The following is a 14341-nucleotide window of genomic DNA, read 5'->3' on the forward strand; positions in this document are numbered from 1 at the left end:
TCTTGAAGTTCTTGACACACCATTCTCTTAAGTTTAGAGGCACTTGATCCAACTACCCATATTGAGACTCTAAGCCCTAAGGATTTTGATGGGACATAGACCCTGGTCACCAAGTCCTCTTTATCTCATGACTATCTTATCATCCATGCATCCATGATCCATGCATGCACGTAGCTTCTTCTCTTGGTATGTGTAGTACGCCATTGAAGCTTCCTCTCTTGTGAATGACCATCTTTTTCTCTCTCAGTGCTTTCAATCTACAACCTTAATCCCCTTTCCGCACATCCAAATTCGCCTTCTTCTCGCTTTTGTGGATCCCGAATAGGCCTTATGAATGATTAAAATATCATTCATCGTGCTTGTAACCTTGATGTGGACGCCTCTCGAAGTTCTTGACACGTCAGGGCGATGCGTAGCCCAACATTGTCGTGATGTTAGAGGCGCTTGATCCAACGGTCGAGATCAACACTCCGAGCCGTGAGGAAGGTGATGGGATCCCCAAGGTCTCTCTTGTGACTATCTGATGACAATCTCATGATCTATGCATGCATGCATGCATGGATGATGCATGCACGTAGCTTCTTCTCTTTGTACGTGTAGTACGCGATTCATGTGAAGCTTCATCTCTCTTTTGTAGGGCTTTGCTGTGTGCCGCTGCTGAGCCCTCAAGCTGCTCTGCTTTTCTCTCGCTCACATCTTTTCTGTGTATTGCTCCCATAGCCTCTCAGAGCAATTTTCCCTTTGTCTCAAGAAAGCATCTTGTGAAATCTATTTCTTGAGCATTGAACGCAACTGTTTGCTGCGTCAGAGCAAGAAATCCTTGCACTAGGGCTTGGAAGCTCGCAGCTCGCAGCTCGGCCTCAGCAGGACCAAGCTCCCCAAATGCCGCATCCATTGAGCTGCAGGACGAGCTCTTCGCGAGCTTCTGGCTGGCGCATGGCACGCTCCAGACCAACGTACAGAAGCTGCACTAAATTGGGGATACAGATGTCCAGATGTTCCCCAGCTTGCTGAGCTTCCTCTTCCGCCATGCAGCCCCAACAAAAAAACGACATAACGGCTTACTCCTCGTTAACCAAATTGCTCACCCAAGGCAGTGCCAATCATGTCAGGTACATGCTCTGTGAACCCATAGCTACGAGCTTCTGACGTACTGCTTCGACTTCAATTTGCGAGCTTTCTGTGTGCTGCTTTGATTTCAGATTTCAAAATTGAGTACATGGGTGACATCTTCTGCCTCTCTGCAGCACTTTGCCCGTAAAAACCAGGCGCAGTAGTGAAAATGGCCGCTGTGTCCTTGTTTTTCAAATCCCTCAAGTGGCTACTCGCGATGATCTCTTCGAATATCTGGAGAGTGCTGTAGGAACCGGAACAGTTTCTGAGTGCCGATTTTTTACCACAAGAAACAGTGAGCAATCAACTGGGTCTGCCATTGTCGAGTTCAAGACAGAGGAAGCTGCAGAACGGGCATGTGAGTTTGCCCGCAATGGTCAAGTGTGGCTCAGAGGTTCAAAGCTTTTGTTTAAAAGGAAAAAAAAGAGGGAGATTAGAACAGAGATTTCAGATGAAAGAACGGGAATCGGGGAGGCGACGCTTCATATGGGGTGTCTTGTGCATGGAGACATTTTGTATGAGCTTTGGGCATGCAATAATGTGGGAATTGAAGTAGATCACCGCAGCAGAAGGTTCCGAATACTTTTGATTTCAAGGGGAAAGAGATACAAGGTAGAATGGAGCTTCAGAGATCTATATCAAATCAATACCTGCAGGCTCAAAGGAAGACTGAACGGCAAAGCTCTCTTGCTTAAGGTCTTTCATAAGTCGCTTTCGATTTGCTAAGTCGATAACGTCACTGTTGCTGCTTTCATTTGACTTCAACGAGTGCATTCCTCAAGCTATTAAAATTGTTAAAAGGTATGCATGCAAGAACTCTGCATATACTGAATGAACGTGGTGCATACTAATGCTATGCAAAGTGATCAAATGGAGTGCTGAGGTACTCAAATGGCCATTTATGAATGTGACCCACATTAGAGCAAGTCTATCATTGGCAGACCAAAAGGTCAGTCTATTCGTTCACTTTAAATCAACCACTTTGGCATCTTTCTTTCAAGCAGAATATATTGTAGATTATGGTTGTGAACGAATGAAAACTCGACGCTTTCGTCAACATATGGATGACTTGATTTTCCACAGAAATTGGGTTTCTCTAGGGCATGACCACATCTCCAGTTGAGGTCAAGGGACGCAGGCCTTGCAGACTGCATTATTTCACTCATCAAGAGTGTCTTTCAGCTGAACAACAATCGTCACCTGAACAGCAATCTACCATGCACAGCACAAGGCGGATGCAGTAGCAAAACAATGGGGTGTAATTATAAAGCTATTCATAGATATCGGGTTTTAACTTTTGGGTTCACAAAGTCAAGAAATTAAAGTATTTCCATGCGGTCTCGTGGAGATGTTAACTGATACACCATGATAGGTGAATTCATATGATGTCATGGTGATAAGAAGCTATTAGTTAGGCTAATTGCTAAATTGTGTTAAGTAGTAGCCTTCACTAAAGTTCTCAATTTGAACATGAGATTATTACCTACGTTCAAGCTTGAACACAGGGTAATTGCAGTATGAACGTGAGGGTTATATATTGACCTAGCTTTTAAATGTATAACCCAGGGCGGTTAATGCTTAAAAGGCTAAGGACCCTTGGTCTAACCAGGTAATAGTTAGGCTTAGAGGGTTGAGGCCGTATCCACCCTTCTCATCGATTTAGATATACGAGCATAGTCTAATTAGGAGTCAACCCCGAGGCTTAGACTAGAGCTAGCATAGATGGGGTCTTTTCTTACAAAGTAGGCTTACTTTACGAAAAGCATGGCTATTTTGCAAGTAGCAGACTTTTTATCAGCTTAAACCCTTGCTTTTGGGGCTACATGCTTTATAGCGGAGCTTGTCTTATAACTGAAGCAGAGGGCTCATCGTTCAAGAATCTCGGGTAACATTCTGTCCCATGTGTAGAGCTTTGGAGTCATTTGTATTGTGACTGTGAGCTCCTATGGTATGGAATGTAGGTAGCTCACTACTCTTCATTGAGGAGTAGATACAATTGTGTTGTTTGAGCACTTGGTGATTGCCAAGTCAGAAGTAATATAATAGATAGTTTATCCTAGTAGCAATCATGCTTTCGCATTGAGTAGATGGATGGGCACGCTAGTGAGGGACAGATGTAGTCCTCATTCTTGTTACATGGTATCAGATTGTCTTCTTCTCTGAGATTGCATAGCAGTGGGGATTGAGAGTGGAAGCATAACACCTTAGGTGTCCGACCACATCAAGTCTCTCCTTAAGTCTCACTTGGTGATTGCCAACCTCACAATTAATACAGTAGGTAATTATTCTAGCTAGTACTCATGGTTCTGCTCTCAGTAGATGCAAGGGCGTGCTAGTGAGGGAAAGATGTAGTCCTCATTCCTCCTACAAGGTATCAGAGCGTCTTCTTTTTTGAGATTAAGTAGCAATGGGGAATGAGAATGGAAGCACACCACCTTAGGTGTCCAACCACATGAAGTCTTTCCTTAATCCCTTTCCTTTCTTTAGCATTGGTGGGAGATCCATAAGAACAAGTGGGACCAAGATAATACATGGTGACGAAATGCTCCAGGAGGTTCACCATGAGCACTGGAACGCCAAAGAACTCGAGTCAGGATCGACACCCATAGATGGACCTGTTCTAGAAGCATTTATTACACCATCTACCATGATGGCTATGATGCGCCAGTTCAACAGGTAGAAGCCATGATGCAGAGACAAGTTCAACACTAGAGACCCTCACTGCATGGGTTTTACAGCTCTAGGATACCGACATCACCAACGAGCACCCAGACTGGATGCCAAAGAAGGTCAGGACCATGTAGACAGAGAGCAGAACTGGGCTGATAAGGATGCAAAGGAACAGCAAAATTGTGCTACGCAGGAAGCAAAGGAGAAAAGGGATCGAACGTTGTGGCCGTCTCTAATGCAGACCAAAATAGCAAGGACAGCCAGGCCAGTTCAAGGACTGACCAAGCCTGTGTTTCATGATGGAAATATTGATCCATTAGTGTCTATGTCTTGGCTTAATTAGCTTAAGAGCTATTTTTTGGTTGTGCACTTACCAGGTGAAGCAGTCACTTGGTGGAATAAGTGGCGCAATACCCTTACAATGTAGATCTGGAGGTAGCCAAATATGATTGGGAGGAGTATATCAAGGACATCCATGCCTGACTCTTGCCACCGTAGTGTTGGATCGTTTGAAGACACATTTCTTTGAGCTGTTCGGAGGGACTGAACAAGATTGTTATGCAAGTGGCCATACTCTTTTTTCACAGACTCAAACTTGGTATTCAGTAGTACATCCGACGCTTCAAGCCCAAGGACTATGACATAGCGTATGGGCTCCCTCATAATTTTGAGCTCATGAGAAAGGGTCAAGGACCCAAAGCCCGACTTAGTAAGAAGTATGATGACTTCATATCTAAGTCCAAGACCATTTCTAAAACTACAATGGTAGCAGATGGAAAGTCTGGTGGTTTTCATAATATAGAGAAAAGACAGGAAGTGTCTCTGTAGCTCCGTCATGCGCAACAATGGTAGCAGATGGAAAGTATGGTGTTTTTATAATGTAGAGAAAATACAAAGGTAGACAAGAAGCATCTCTATTACCATCGCCATGACAAAAGGCATTGTCCTCACCTATACCTGCCTGATAGCATTGCCGCACCACTCGCAGGATCTTTAGCTTTAGCTATAGTCTCCAGGTCACGATGGTTACAGAATCTCAACAAAAAGGAGGGCAGCAGGGCATTGTCTAAGCAGCTTTGCTCAGAATTTCTCACTTGGGAGAGAATAAAATGATATTATGTAGTCTTCACAAAGCAGTTACAGCTTGAATGAAGAGAATGTGGACTGCTTTTGGATTAACCTAGAGCTAGCCTTCGTCATGAATCTGGCCTTCACCTTCGGACCGCTGACAGTACTCAGTATTGTATCAATGGATGCTCAAGTATGTGTGGGTGTGTGGATATGTATGTGTGAGAGCATCTGTTTATACTATGGTAAACACCGAAATGGTTGGGCACTGATGGTGCTGGTGGGGTTGTCATAGTAGCTAGTCCCTGTGATGGAGTTTATGGCTTTCAACCTTGTGAGTGACTATCATGAGATTGCCACTGCACTATGTGTTGTGTTTTCAAAGGATGACTTTGGGCATGTTCCTGGATTCACTAGATATATAGCTCCTAACACGACACGTCCCTTCGATCAGTTAGGCACTCCAAGTCAAACCAGTCAAGGATGTTGTTCTTTGGTATGTCCAGATTTGACGACACAAGAGTGCAGTCCTCTTTGATGGAGGGAGATCGAAGGATTTTGTCAACAATCATGTAGCAGATAAGGCCGATCTATTGCTGAGAGGATTGAGATAGGACTCAAGCTGAACGTACCTTTTGTTCATTATAGCAAGCAATAATCTGCACTTGTGAAATGGTGGACAAGTGCACATTATTGTCACCACTCTAGGACCAGTAGATGTCCTTTTAGGCACTCCATTGGTGGCAAACCAGACAGCAATAGACCAATTGTATTTGACTGCCTCTAGATGTACATTGTAATGGCCACTGTGCGATCAAGTGATTGCTTCAATTGATAAGTGCATGGAAGCTTTGATGCACTTCTTATTGTTATCTGTGTGTACAAGAAAAAGTAGCTCTGGAATTAACACAAGCACTAATGGATTAGTCTTTTCATCATACCTTTCAAAGTTGATTTTTTGAGGCGACAAAGGCTTTAGTGATGCTTGAATAGTTCTCCTTCTCTCTACTACTTTAGTTTGAATCACAGACAAAAGCAACATTTTATTCCTTTCCTACTTGGCGTTGCAATAGCATATTCCTGCTCTTCGTCGGGCCTCTGAGCGGCCCGTTTCATTTTCTATCTACATATTCTCTAGCTTGTAGGTCATGATGCTCTTCGATGGCAAGGCATGTAGCTGTATGACCCTTGTGATGAGAATTTTCGAATGCTCCACTTGCCCCTACATCATGGCTTCTGTCTATTGAGCTCACATCTATAACTTGGCTCGCATCATGGCCATGGAAGATGTTGTGATGGGTGCTTTTGGCATAGATCAATATGTGGGTGCGAACATGTCTTGATCCCGATTGAGTTCTCTAGCATTTCAATGCTCATGGTCGACTTGCCGGAGCATGCACTATCTTGGCCCCATTGGATCTTGGTGTATCTCCCACTGAGGCTGAAGGAAGGAGCATGGAGAAGGTACTTGTGGTTGAGGACACCCCAAGGTGTCGTGCTTCCACTATTGAACATTAGTGTTACTCCTCATAATCTCAGGGAAGAAGAGTTTTGACACTGTTATCAATGTAATGGGCATGAAAACTACATGAGAATGTGAGAGATGCTGCTGGAGCTGTTGATATATGCACGAGGGAGTGGAGCCTTTGTATAGGCTGAAACCCTCCCTAGGTCAACCAGTCAACCTAGGTGAACTGATCAATGGTCAGCATCGATCATGTCGGCCAAAAGTCAATGTTGATGACAAAAAAAATCAACACATCAACCTTTTGACTAAAAAGGCAAGTCTGGTTTTTTCTCCTGGCATGTTTTATCCTCTTTTGCTTCGGCAGTGCAGACTGTTGCTTGCTTTCCATAATACGACAGCCCTTGTGGTTGCCCTAGATCTATAGGTGGTTGTAGACGAATGGCCATTGGCCTATAGATGCCTATTGAAGAGATCTAGTAGCTAGCTAGGAACGGAATGGAAATATGGAAAGCATAATGAAAAGCAAAATGGAAAGGAAAATGAAAGAACAAGTGCTAGGCAATGATAACCAAAATACTCACATGATATAAAGCTTGATGTTGATTGATGTCTTAGACAATAGACAAGTACAACACTATATAGTGTGATGCTAGACTCTAGAAAGCCATAGGGTATATGGGATAACTCCCAATATGACACGTGGCATGTCTAGGACTCGCTAGACTATAAAACACACCTAGAACACTCATTTTAGACTCACTTTGGCTTCATATTCCAACACCCCCCCATGAAGGCAAGGTGAGAGACTATTGGAATGGAACCAAGAACAGAACATGACAATGATTGTCATCAAACTGTGCATCCTATGTAACTCAGAGGCTAAAGTCTGAGTGTGTTCAGAGCTTGATCCAAGCACTCTCATGGCTTGAGACTCAACATGCTCAGAGGCTCACATTATAGCATGGCTACATGACCAGCTCATAGGTCTAGGAATACACTAACATCCGGGAACTGGGCCAGGCTTGATAACGAGACCTATCAAAGCCAATACATGGCTCCCACTGTTAGTAATCAACCCAACAGAGGGTACACACAGCGGAAGACTTATAGTAATCCCCAGGAGCTGACACAGTGTGGTGTGGGTGTGGAATCACAAACTTCTTTACTTATGTGCATTCAATAGATGTGCAGACTCATCAATAGACAATGAACCGGCCAGATAGAGAAACCACCAAAATATATATTTCCGTCCAAAACTATGGACACAATACAAGACATCACTCAATCCCTTCTGGCTCTTGTCCACATGACATCCAATCAGATGCCCATGTGACAGACACTCAAACCCTAGGTTCACCCCTCCCATGTTCTCCTCATATGGGGGCTTACAGATGGGGAGGTGACCTTTCCAACACCCCCTCTCACCGACACATCCAGGCCCAATGCCAACACGTCGATGAAGATGCTCTAGTAACTCCTCTGGAACTTTTCGATGTCAAAATCTTTTCCTGGCTTTTCATCCAGTGGCTCCTGCTCCACCAGGTTTGGTTCTGCTTCCGCACACCATCCTGGTACATAGGTCCATCTTTGGTAGCACCTCCTGGCACCACCGTCTTCCGTCACGTTCTCGCCTTCGAACTCGAGCAATCCAGCCGGCATGATCTTCCAGTTGTCCCCCTCATAATGAGTGAACAACCTGGAGTCTTCCAGGCACCATGCTTTGAGGGTCTGTTTCAACCCGTCTTTCCTTTGGCAAGGTTTGCAACAAAAGTACATCTCCAGATAACCTGGGCAGTGAACTTTAAATGCGCCTTACTAAACCTGAGTCACCCTCCTTCTTGCAAGGGCACAATCCTCCAGTCGTGGAAGTTGATTCCCTAGAGCTTCTAAATTAGGGTCGTCCTTCAGCAAGGTCCCTGCCTTCAGGCTCCCACACCTGTGAGCCTCCTACTTGGGCTCTGATACCATGTTAGAAATCAACCCAACAGAGGGTACACACAGCGGAAGACTTATAGTAATGCCCAGGAGCTCACACAGTGTGGTGTGGGTGTGGAATCACAAACTTCTTTACTTATGTGCATTCAATAGATGTGCAGACTCATCAATAGACAATGAACCGGCTAGATAGAGAAACCACCAAAATATATATTTCTGTCCAAAACTATGGACACAATACAAGAGAGATAGATCCAAAGTCCCACCAATGGTGTGGTCCTCTGATCTTACCACAAGGTACTTCTCCTATCTGCTGGCTATCTCTAGACTCGAGCCCGCGTGCTCCACCTCGAGCTTCTATAGACTTTCCGTCCAGATCCCTTCCACCTTGCTGTCTTTGCACCAGCCTAGGTGGGCAGCACTCTGAGCTAGGTCTGCAGCTCTACAGCTCTCTTGTCTCCTTTTGGATAGAGGCCCACAAGTGGCTGATCTGCTGCTCCTGCTGCTCCCTGAACTGCTGCTCCAAGTGATGAGAAGTGAGGACTCAAGGACCTCCTTTTATAGGGCCCCAAGGGCGGGCAAAAATACCGACCAGCCTGCAGCAAACTGGCTGACCAGACTGGCCGACCAGTCTGTGGCTGGTCCAGCCCTATAAGGGCTCACAACCCAGGGCTTTTGGCCCCACACTTCTAGGGCCTTTGGCCCTCCAATCTAGGCAAGGGCCCAGCCCTATATAAAGCATGCCACTGCCCCCTAGCAGCCCTATTTGGTGCTCCACATCGGCGCCTGCACATCCTGCCATAACTGCGCCTCTGCCAGGCCCTTTTCCAGTTCCGTACAGAGCCGTACACCCTGTAGATGTCAGCGCCATGTGATCGCTTTTTATTCCAGGTTCCTTGTGCTGGCTACTACTTCGTCTTTTGCTGCGGTAGATCCATCCTAGCTCCGGGTACCCTCCCATCTCTTTGATTCTTGCCCACAACAGCTCTAGATGTGCTGCCCACATGACAGCCAAGATGCTGTCCATGTGGCAGCCCCATCTTATCACTCAATCCCTTCTGGCTCTTGTCCACATGACATCCAATCAGATGCCCATGTGACAGACACTCAAACCCTAGGTTCACCCCCCCCCCCCCCATGCTCTTCTCATATGGGGGCTTACAGATGGGGAGGTGACCTTTTCAACACCCACAATACATCCCCCTCTAAACCTATCAAAGCCAATACATGGCTCCCACAGTACATCCCCCCTTGGCTTCATAACAGGACATGTTAGGAAGCCACACACCAAAATAGGAAAACCAATACATCTTTTTAGGAGGGCTATCCAAGGCAGAGGACCTTTAGACTCAATGGAAACCAAACACTCAATACATATCATTTTAGGGGGACTACCCAGGGCAGAGGATCCCAAAATACATCAAGCATGTAGTAATAAATAAAAAAATCTCTTTGTGAAAGAGATGTCCTCCAAGTATCTAATGCACATGTGTGCACATCCCTGCGAGTGGATGACGATGTCGATGAAGCGCTAGGCAGGAATGCCCCAAAATATGTCGCGGTGAAGTCCATGGTTAGCTACATGGAGCAATTACATGATGACTCTCAAAATGCAGGAAGGAGAGTCACCAATGTTGAAGTAGAAGTCTCAGGTACCACGACCAATCGGGAAGTCAATCAATGCGAAGTACCTCAGGCACCGATCGAATAAGCAATGTTGAAGAAGTCGCTTGTTGATGTAGAGTGGTCTACATCAAGCTTGATGTAATGCACTAATCAGAGAGATCACTGTAGTGGAGTGTGTCGGAGTAGTATCGGAGAACTCACATTTAGCTCGGGAAGTCTTCACCAAAGTTTGGAGTAGTCACGTGAAGGAGTCACCGCAATGTAATGTCAAGAGCTCACAGCTGCGTGGGCAGCAGAGCTACGTGGAGCATAATGGCGGGCAGAATACGGGCACCAACTTGCGGGCAGCAGCTCCAAGAGAATGTCAGGCAGAAGGAGCAAATGGCGGGCTGGAGCAGAGGTCAATGATGAAGAGGATGGACAGCTCCACGTTGAGCTGGCTGCATCATGCTTGGGTTGTCAAATCATTGAGCTCTTGAACAAAATTCACGCGTAGAAACAATTTTCGTCACTTCTTGCAAGGGCTGTAACTTTTCACAGAAAGTACTTACATGATCAATAAAGGCTTGAGGCTTGATTATGTGACATGAGAAAGTACAATGCCTTTATAGGATAGGCACACTCACAAGTGTCAAGTGTATATGGGATAAGTTCCATAGTGACACGTGGCACACGTGGCACTCTAGGATATAAAGTAGTGTAGTACTACTCTAGAACTCAATAGAAACACACTAAAAGTCACTCAAATTGACTCCATTTCCTAACAAAGCCCAAGGAGGCTGCTGCTCCTGCTCAAAAGCAACCTACTGTATCAGAGAAATGGGTTCCTAAGGCTCCATCAATGGCTGATACTTTTAGACATGAAGTAAACAATAGTAATATCTCCAAGAATACTTCAGACAAAGGGAAGGAGATAGTGCCCATCCCATCTACCTCTAAAAGCTCCTTTCAACCTCTTAGGGAGGAGGCTGAGGATGGAGGGAAAAAAATCCTGGAGACTGAGGATGATATCATATTTGAAGCTGGATGGTCTAAGGAGTTTGAAGAGGATGTCAACAGAAATGATGCCATGGAAGGAGAGGAAATAAGTGATGAAGACTTAGAAGAGGATCAAGCTAAATCTAGTCCAGGAAACAGGGAGGACATTGGTCAAGGTAAAGCTTTTACTGTGGTGCACAATAAAAGAAGACAGTCCCAAGCTAAAGCAGCATCCCCACAGGTAAATAGCCCTAACCCTAGGGCTAAAAAAGGGCAAAAAAGAATGTCAGATAAATCTGTTACTTCCTTGACGTTGAATGTTAGAGGATTGACTGATCCTGGTAGAGGTGAGAAGATAGCTCACTGGCTAAGAACTAATTCCCTCTCCCCTACCTTCCTAGCATTTTAAGAAGTCAAGGCAATTGGACCTAGTCTAGAGAGTAGGCTTAAAGTAATTGATAAAAGAAGAAACTGGTATTATACTTCACATGATGAAGGGAAGGGAAGGGAGAAATGCCTTGTTAAGAGTCAGAGTTTTCAGTTATCTCCATTTATGCTTATGTGGGAATCTCTTGCTATTGCCGATGGCAATTGTTTTGCCTTTTATGGTGGAAAGGAAGAGTGATAGATGGACGGAAAAGGGTACAGTAATAAAAGGTTCTGAACTACAGGCTTGGGAAGAATTTAAGGATCATTGTGAGCTAGTGGATGCTTGTCTAGAGGGGGATTACACTTGGTGTAATAGTCAGGTTGGAGACTTCAGGAGGGAGGCTAGACTTTACAGGTTTTGCATATCTCAGGGACTCTTGAGTAGCTTGAGTTCTATGAGAACTCAGACTTTCTCCTCTCTGTCTTCGTCAGATCACAAACCAGTCTTTCTTTATTATGACCTTGGATCTGGACAAAGATGTTTCTCCTGGTTTAAAACTGACCCAAATCTTTTCTCCCTTCCTCCTGGTTTAAAACTGACCCAAATCTTTTCTCCCTAAAGAGTGTTCAATCTATGGTAAAGACAGTCTTGGAGAATGCCTTTTTTGATTGCAGATCGGCTGCAGACTCTTGGACAGTAGCAGTAGAGAACACTCAGAAATTGCTCAAGACAGTAAGGAAGAACAGATCCAAAATTAGAGTTCAGAGGATGGACAACATTCATGAAAAGATTAAGGGATTAGAAGCCCTAGCCAGATTGGGGGACATAGATGCACAGGCTGAGCTGTAGGCAGCCAGGAAAGAGCTGTAGCAGCCAGGAAAGGCAGCCAGGAAAGAACAAATTAGGCTAAATGAAACCAAGAATTTCAGAGAATGGTGGGCAGGAAAGTTGGATAGACCTACTAAAACGACCTTTAAACTCATTAGAAGAAAGAGCGCCAATGAAGAAAGCCCTTTACTGAAGAAGGCTGTCAACACTTTAGTCTCTTCCAAGGAGGATAACATAAGCCTTATTCAAAGTCACTTCCAAACCCTGCTTTCTTCTCCTGCGATACCAGATGAAGAGGTACAAAGGGCTAGAGAATTATGCCAGGTGGTGAGAGAGAACTCTATTGAGAAATATGATATGGTTTATTTAGAGAGGCCTCTCTCATTGGAAGAACTGAAGGAAGTTGTATCTATTATGCAGAATGAAAAACTCTAGGAGAGGATGGATTACCATTGAGTTCTACAAAGAATTTTGGGATGTGATTGACCCTTATCTTCTCTTATTGTGGCAAGAAAGCTTAAATAATGGAGCTTTTCCATCACACATTAATGGAGGAGTTACAAAGCTCATTCCCAAAGAAGGACCTAAAGATGAGCTTAGAAACTGGAGGCCCTTGACTATGCTTAACTATAGTTACAAGATCTTTGCGAAAGCTTTGGCTCAGGGTTCAAAAGAAGATGGAGTGGATTCTATAGAATCAAAAGGTTTCATTAAAGGATGTCATCTTCTTGAGGCCATCATTAACATTTGGGAGGGATGTGAGTATGCAAAGAAACTAAACAAGATATGTGTTTCTCAAGGTGGACTTTGACAAAGCCTATGACAGATCAGAGTGAATTTCCTCATTTAATCCTTGCAGGACATCGGGCTGGGTCCCTGTTTTGTTTCTTATGTGAGGGTGCTACTGTCACTAACATTTCTGCTAAGATATGGGTCAATGGTGACGTGAGTCCTTCATTTTCCTTGAAGAAATCAATCAAACAAGGATGTCCCCTTGTCCCTTTGCTATTTGCAACTGCAGCTGATACTCTAGGGTGGTTACTTAAAAGCCAGGTCAAGGAAGGTAACCTTAGAGGCATATAATTGATTTCTAGTAAACAGCTAGTTTGTCAATAGTTTGCTGATGATACAACTCTTATACCTACAAACACAGCTCATGATGTTGAATGCACTATGAAGTGTCTGGATATCTTTTGCAAGGCCCTGGTTCTAGAATTAATTACTCGAAGACTAGGTATGCTACTCTCAAAGGAGATGAACATGAAACATTGAAAGAATTGGGATGCCACATCATTAATAAGGGTACAATTTTCTGATTGCTTGAAATTTCCATGGGATTTGATATTTCTATGAAACAATGATGGGACTGGTTTATGGAGAGATTTCAAAAGAAGGTTGACAAATGGAGGGGCTTTCAAGCCAATCTTGCAGGCAGAAGGTTGGTGCTCAACCAATGTATTTACCCTATATTTATTTTCTATTTACATTGTTGGGCTCCATCCAAAGCTGGTCTGGACAGATTTATTAGGATGTATAGATACTTTCTCTAGGGAGGAAACTCTAGGATATCCAAGGTAAGATGGGCCTATTGTATCAAACCCAAAGAAGAGGGTGGCCTAGGAGTGATTGAGATAGCTCTAACTGCCAGAAAACCTTCTGCCACATGGGTGATCAAGGCCATTTTGAGTCGAGATTGTGATTGGGCTCAGCTCGTTAAAAAAAATCTGAAACTAGTCAGACCATTTAGGGCTCCTAAATGGAAAAATTACCCTATCCTCTGCCATTTGTAATCCTGAGCCCTATAAAACAAAGGGGAGTCCTCTCCAGCAATCCGTTTGGAAATCTTTTGAGGAAATAAAGGCCTTTTTGGAATTTTCTGGCAAGGGAGCCTTTATGGCTATTGACTCTATCTAGGTCTCTATTGTCTTCAGAAATGCCCAACTTAATGATAAACAGTTTTTTTAAGCTAGCCTTATGTTCAAAAAAGGACTGCAAACTTGGGGGCAGCTTTGAAATAAAGAGCAGATGGAAGACTTGGCAAGAGATTAGGAGGGAATTTGCTTTAACCAATCAGTGTCGGCTATTGATTAGAGCAGGTCAGAGCTCTGGTGAGGGAACACATGTTGGAAAGGTGGCACTTTCTTGATTTATCACAGGGGATCTAGCTGGATGGGAAGTACTTCACTTCTTCCAATACCCACCCCATCTTCTGATATTGTGGATCTGTTCAGAACTCTAAATGCAAGGTGGCTGCTTCAAGACCGTAGAAAGAAATGGTATAAAAG

General features: G+C 44.2%; 1 protein-coding gene across 3 annotated transcripts in view; it reads left to right on the forward strand.

Annotated features, from left to right (window-relative positions):
- The first annotated feature begins 634 nt into the window (after positions 1 to 634).
- LOC147890078 (putative RNA-dependent RNA polymerase 1) overlaps positions 635 to 14341 on the forward strand; it is a 40695-nt gene continuing 26988 nt past the window's right edge. The window contains exons 1-2 of one of the 3 annotated variants that reach the window (XM_087390808.1): positions 635 to 1112; positions 1248 to 1809. In XM_087390808.1, the coding sequence (XP_087246934.1) occupies positions 1030 to 1112; positions 1248 to 1809 (645 nt within the window). In that variant the 5' untranslated portion in view covers positions 635 to 1029. Of the gene's footprint in view, positions 1113 to 1247; positions 1810 to 1839; positions 2063 to 14341 lie in introns of those variants that run through there. The other 2 variants (XM_087390809.1, XM_087390811.1) reach the window with 2 other exon arrangements.

This window comes from Dipteris shenzhenensis, chromosome 19, assembly GCF_047967505.1.
Source record: "Dipteris shenzhenensis isolate YYH24624 ecotype China chromosome 19, Dip_SZ_1.0, whole genome shotgun sequence".
NCBI lineage: Eukaryota > Viridiplantae > Streptophyta > Polypodiopsida > Gleicheniales > Dipteridaceae > Dipteris > Dipteris shenzhenensis.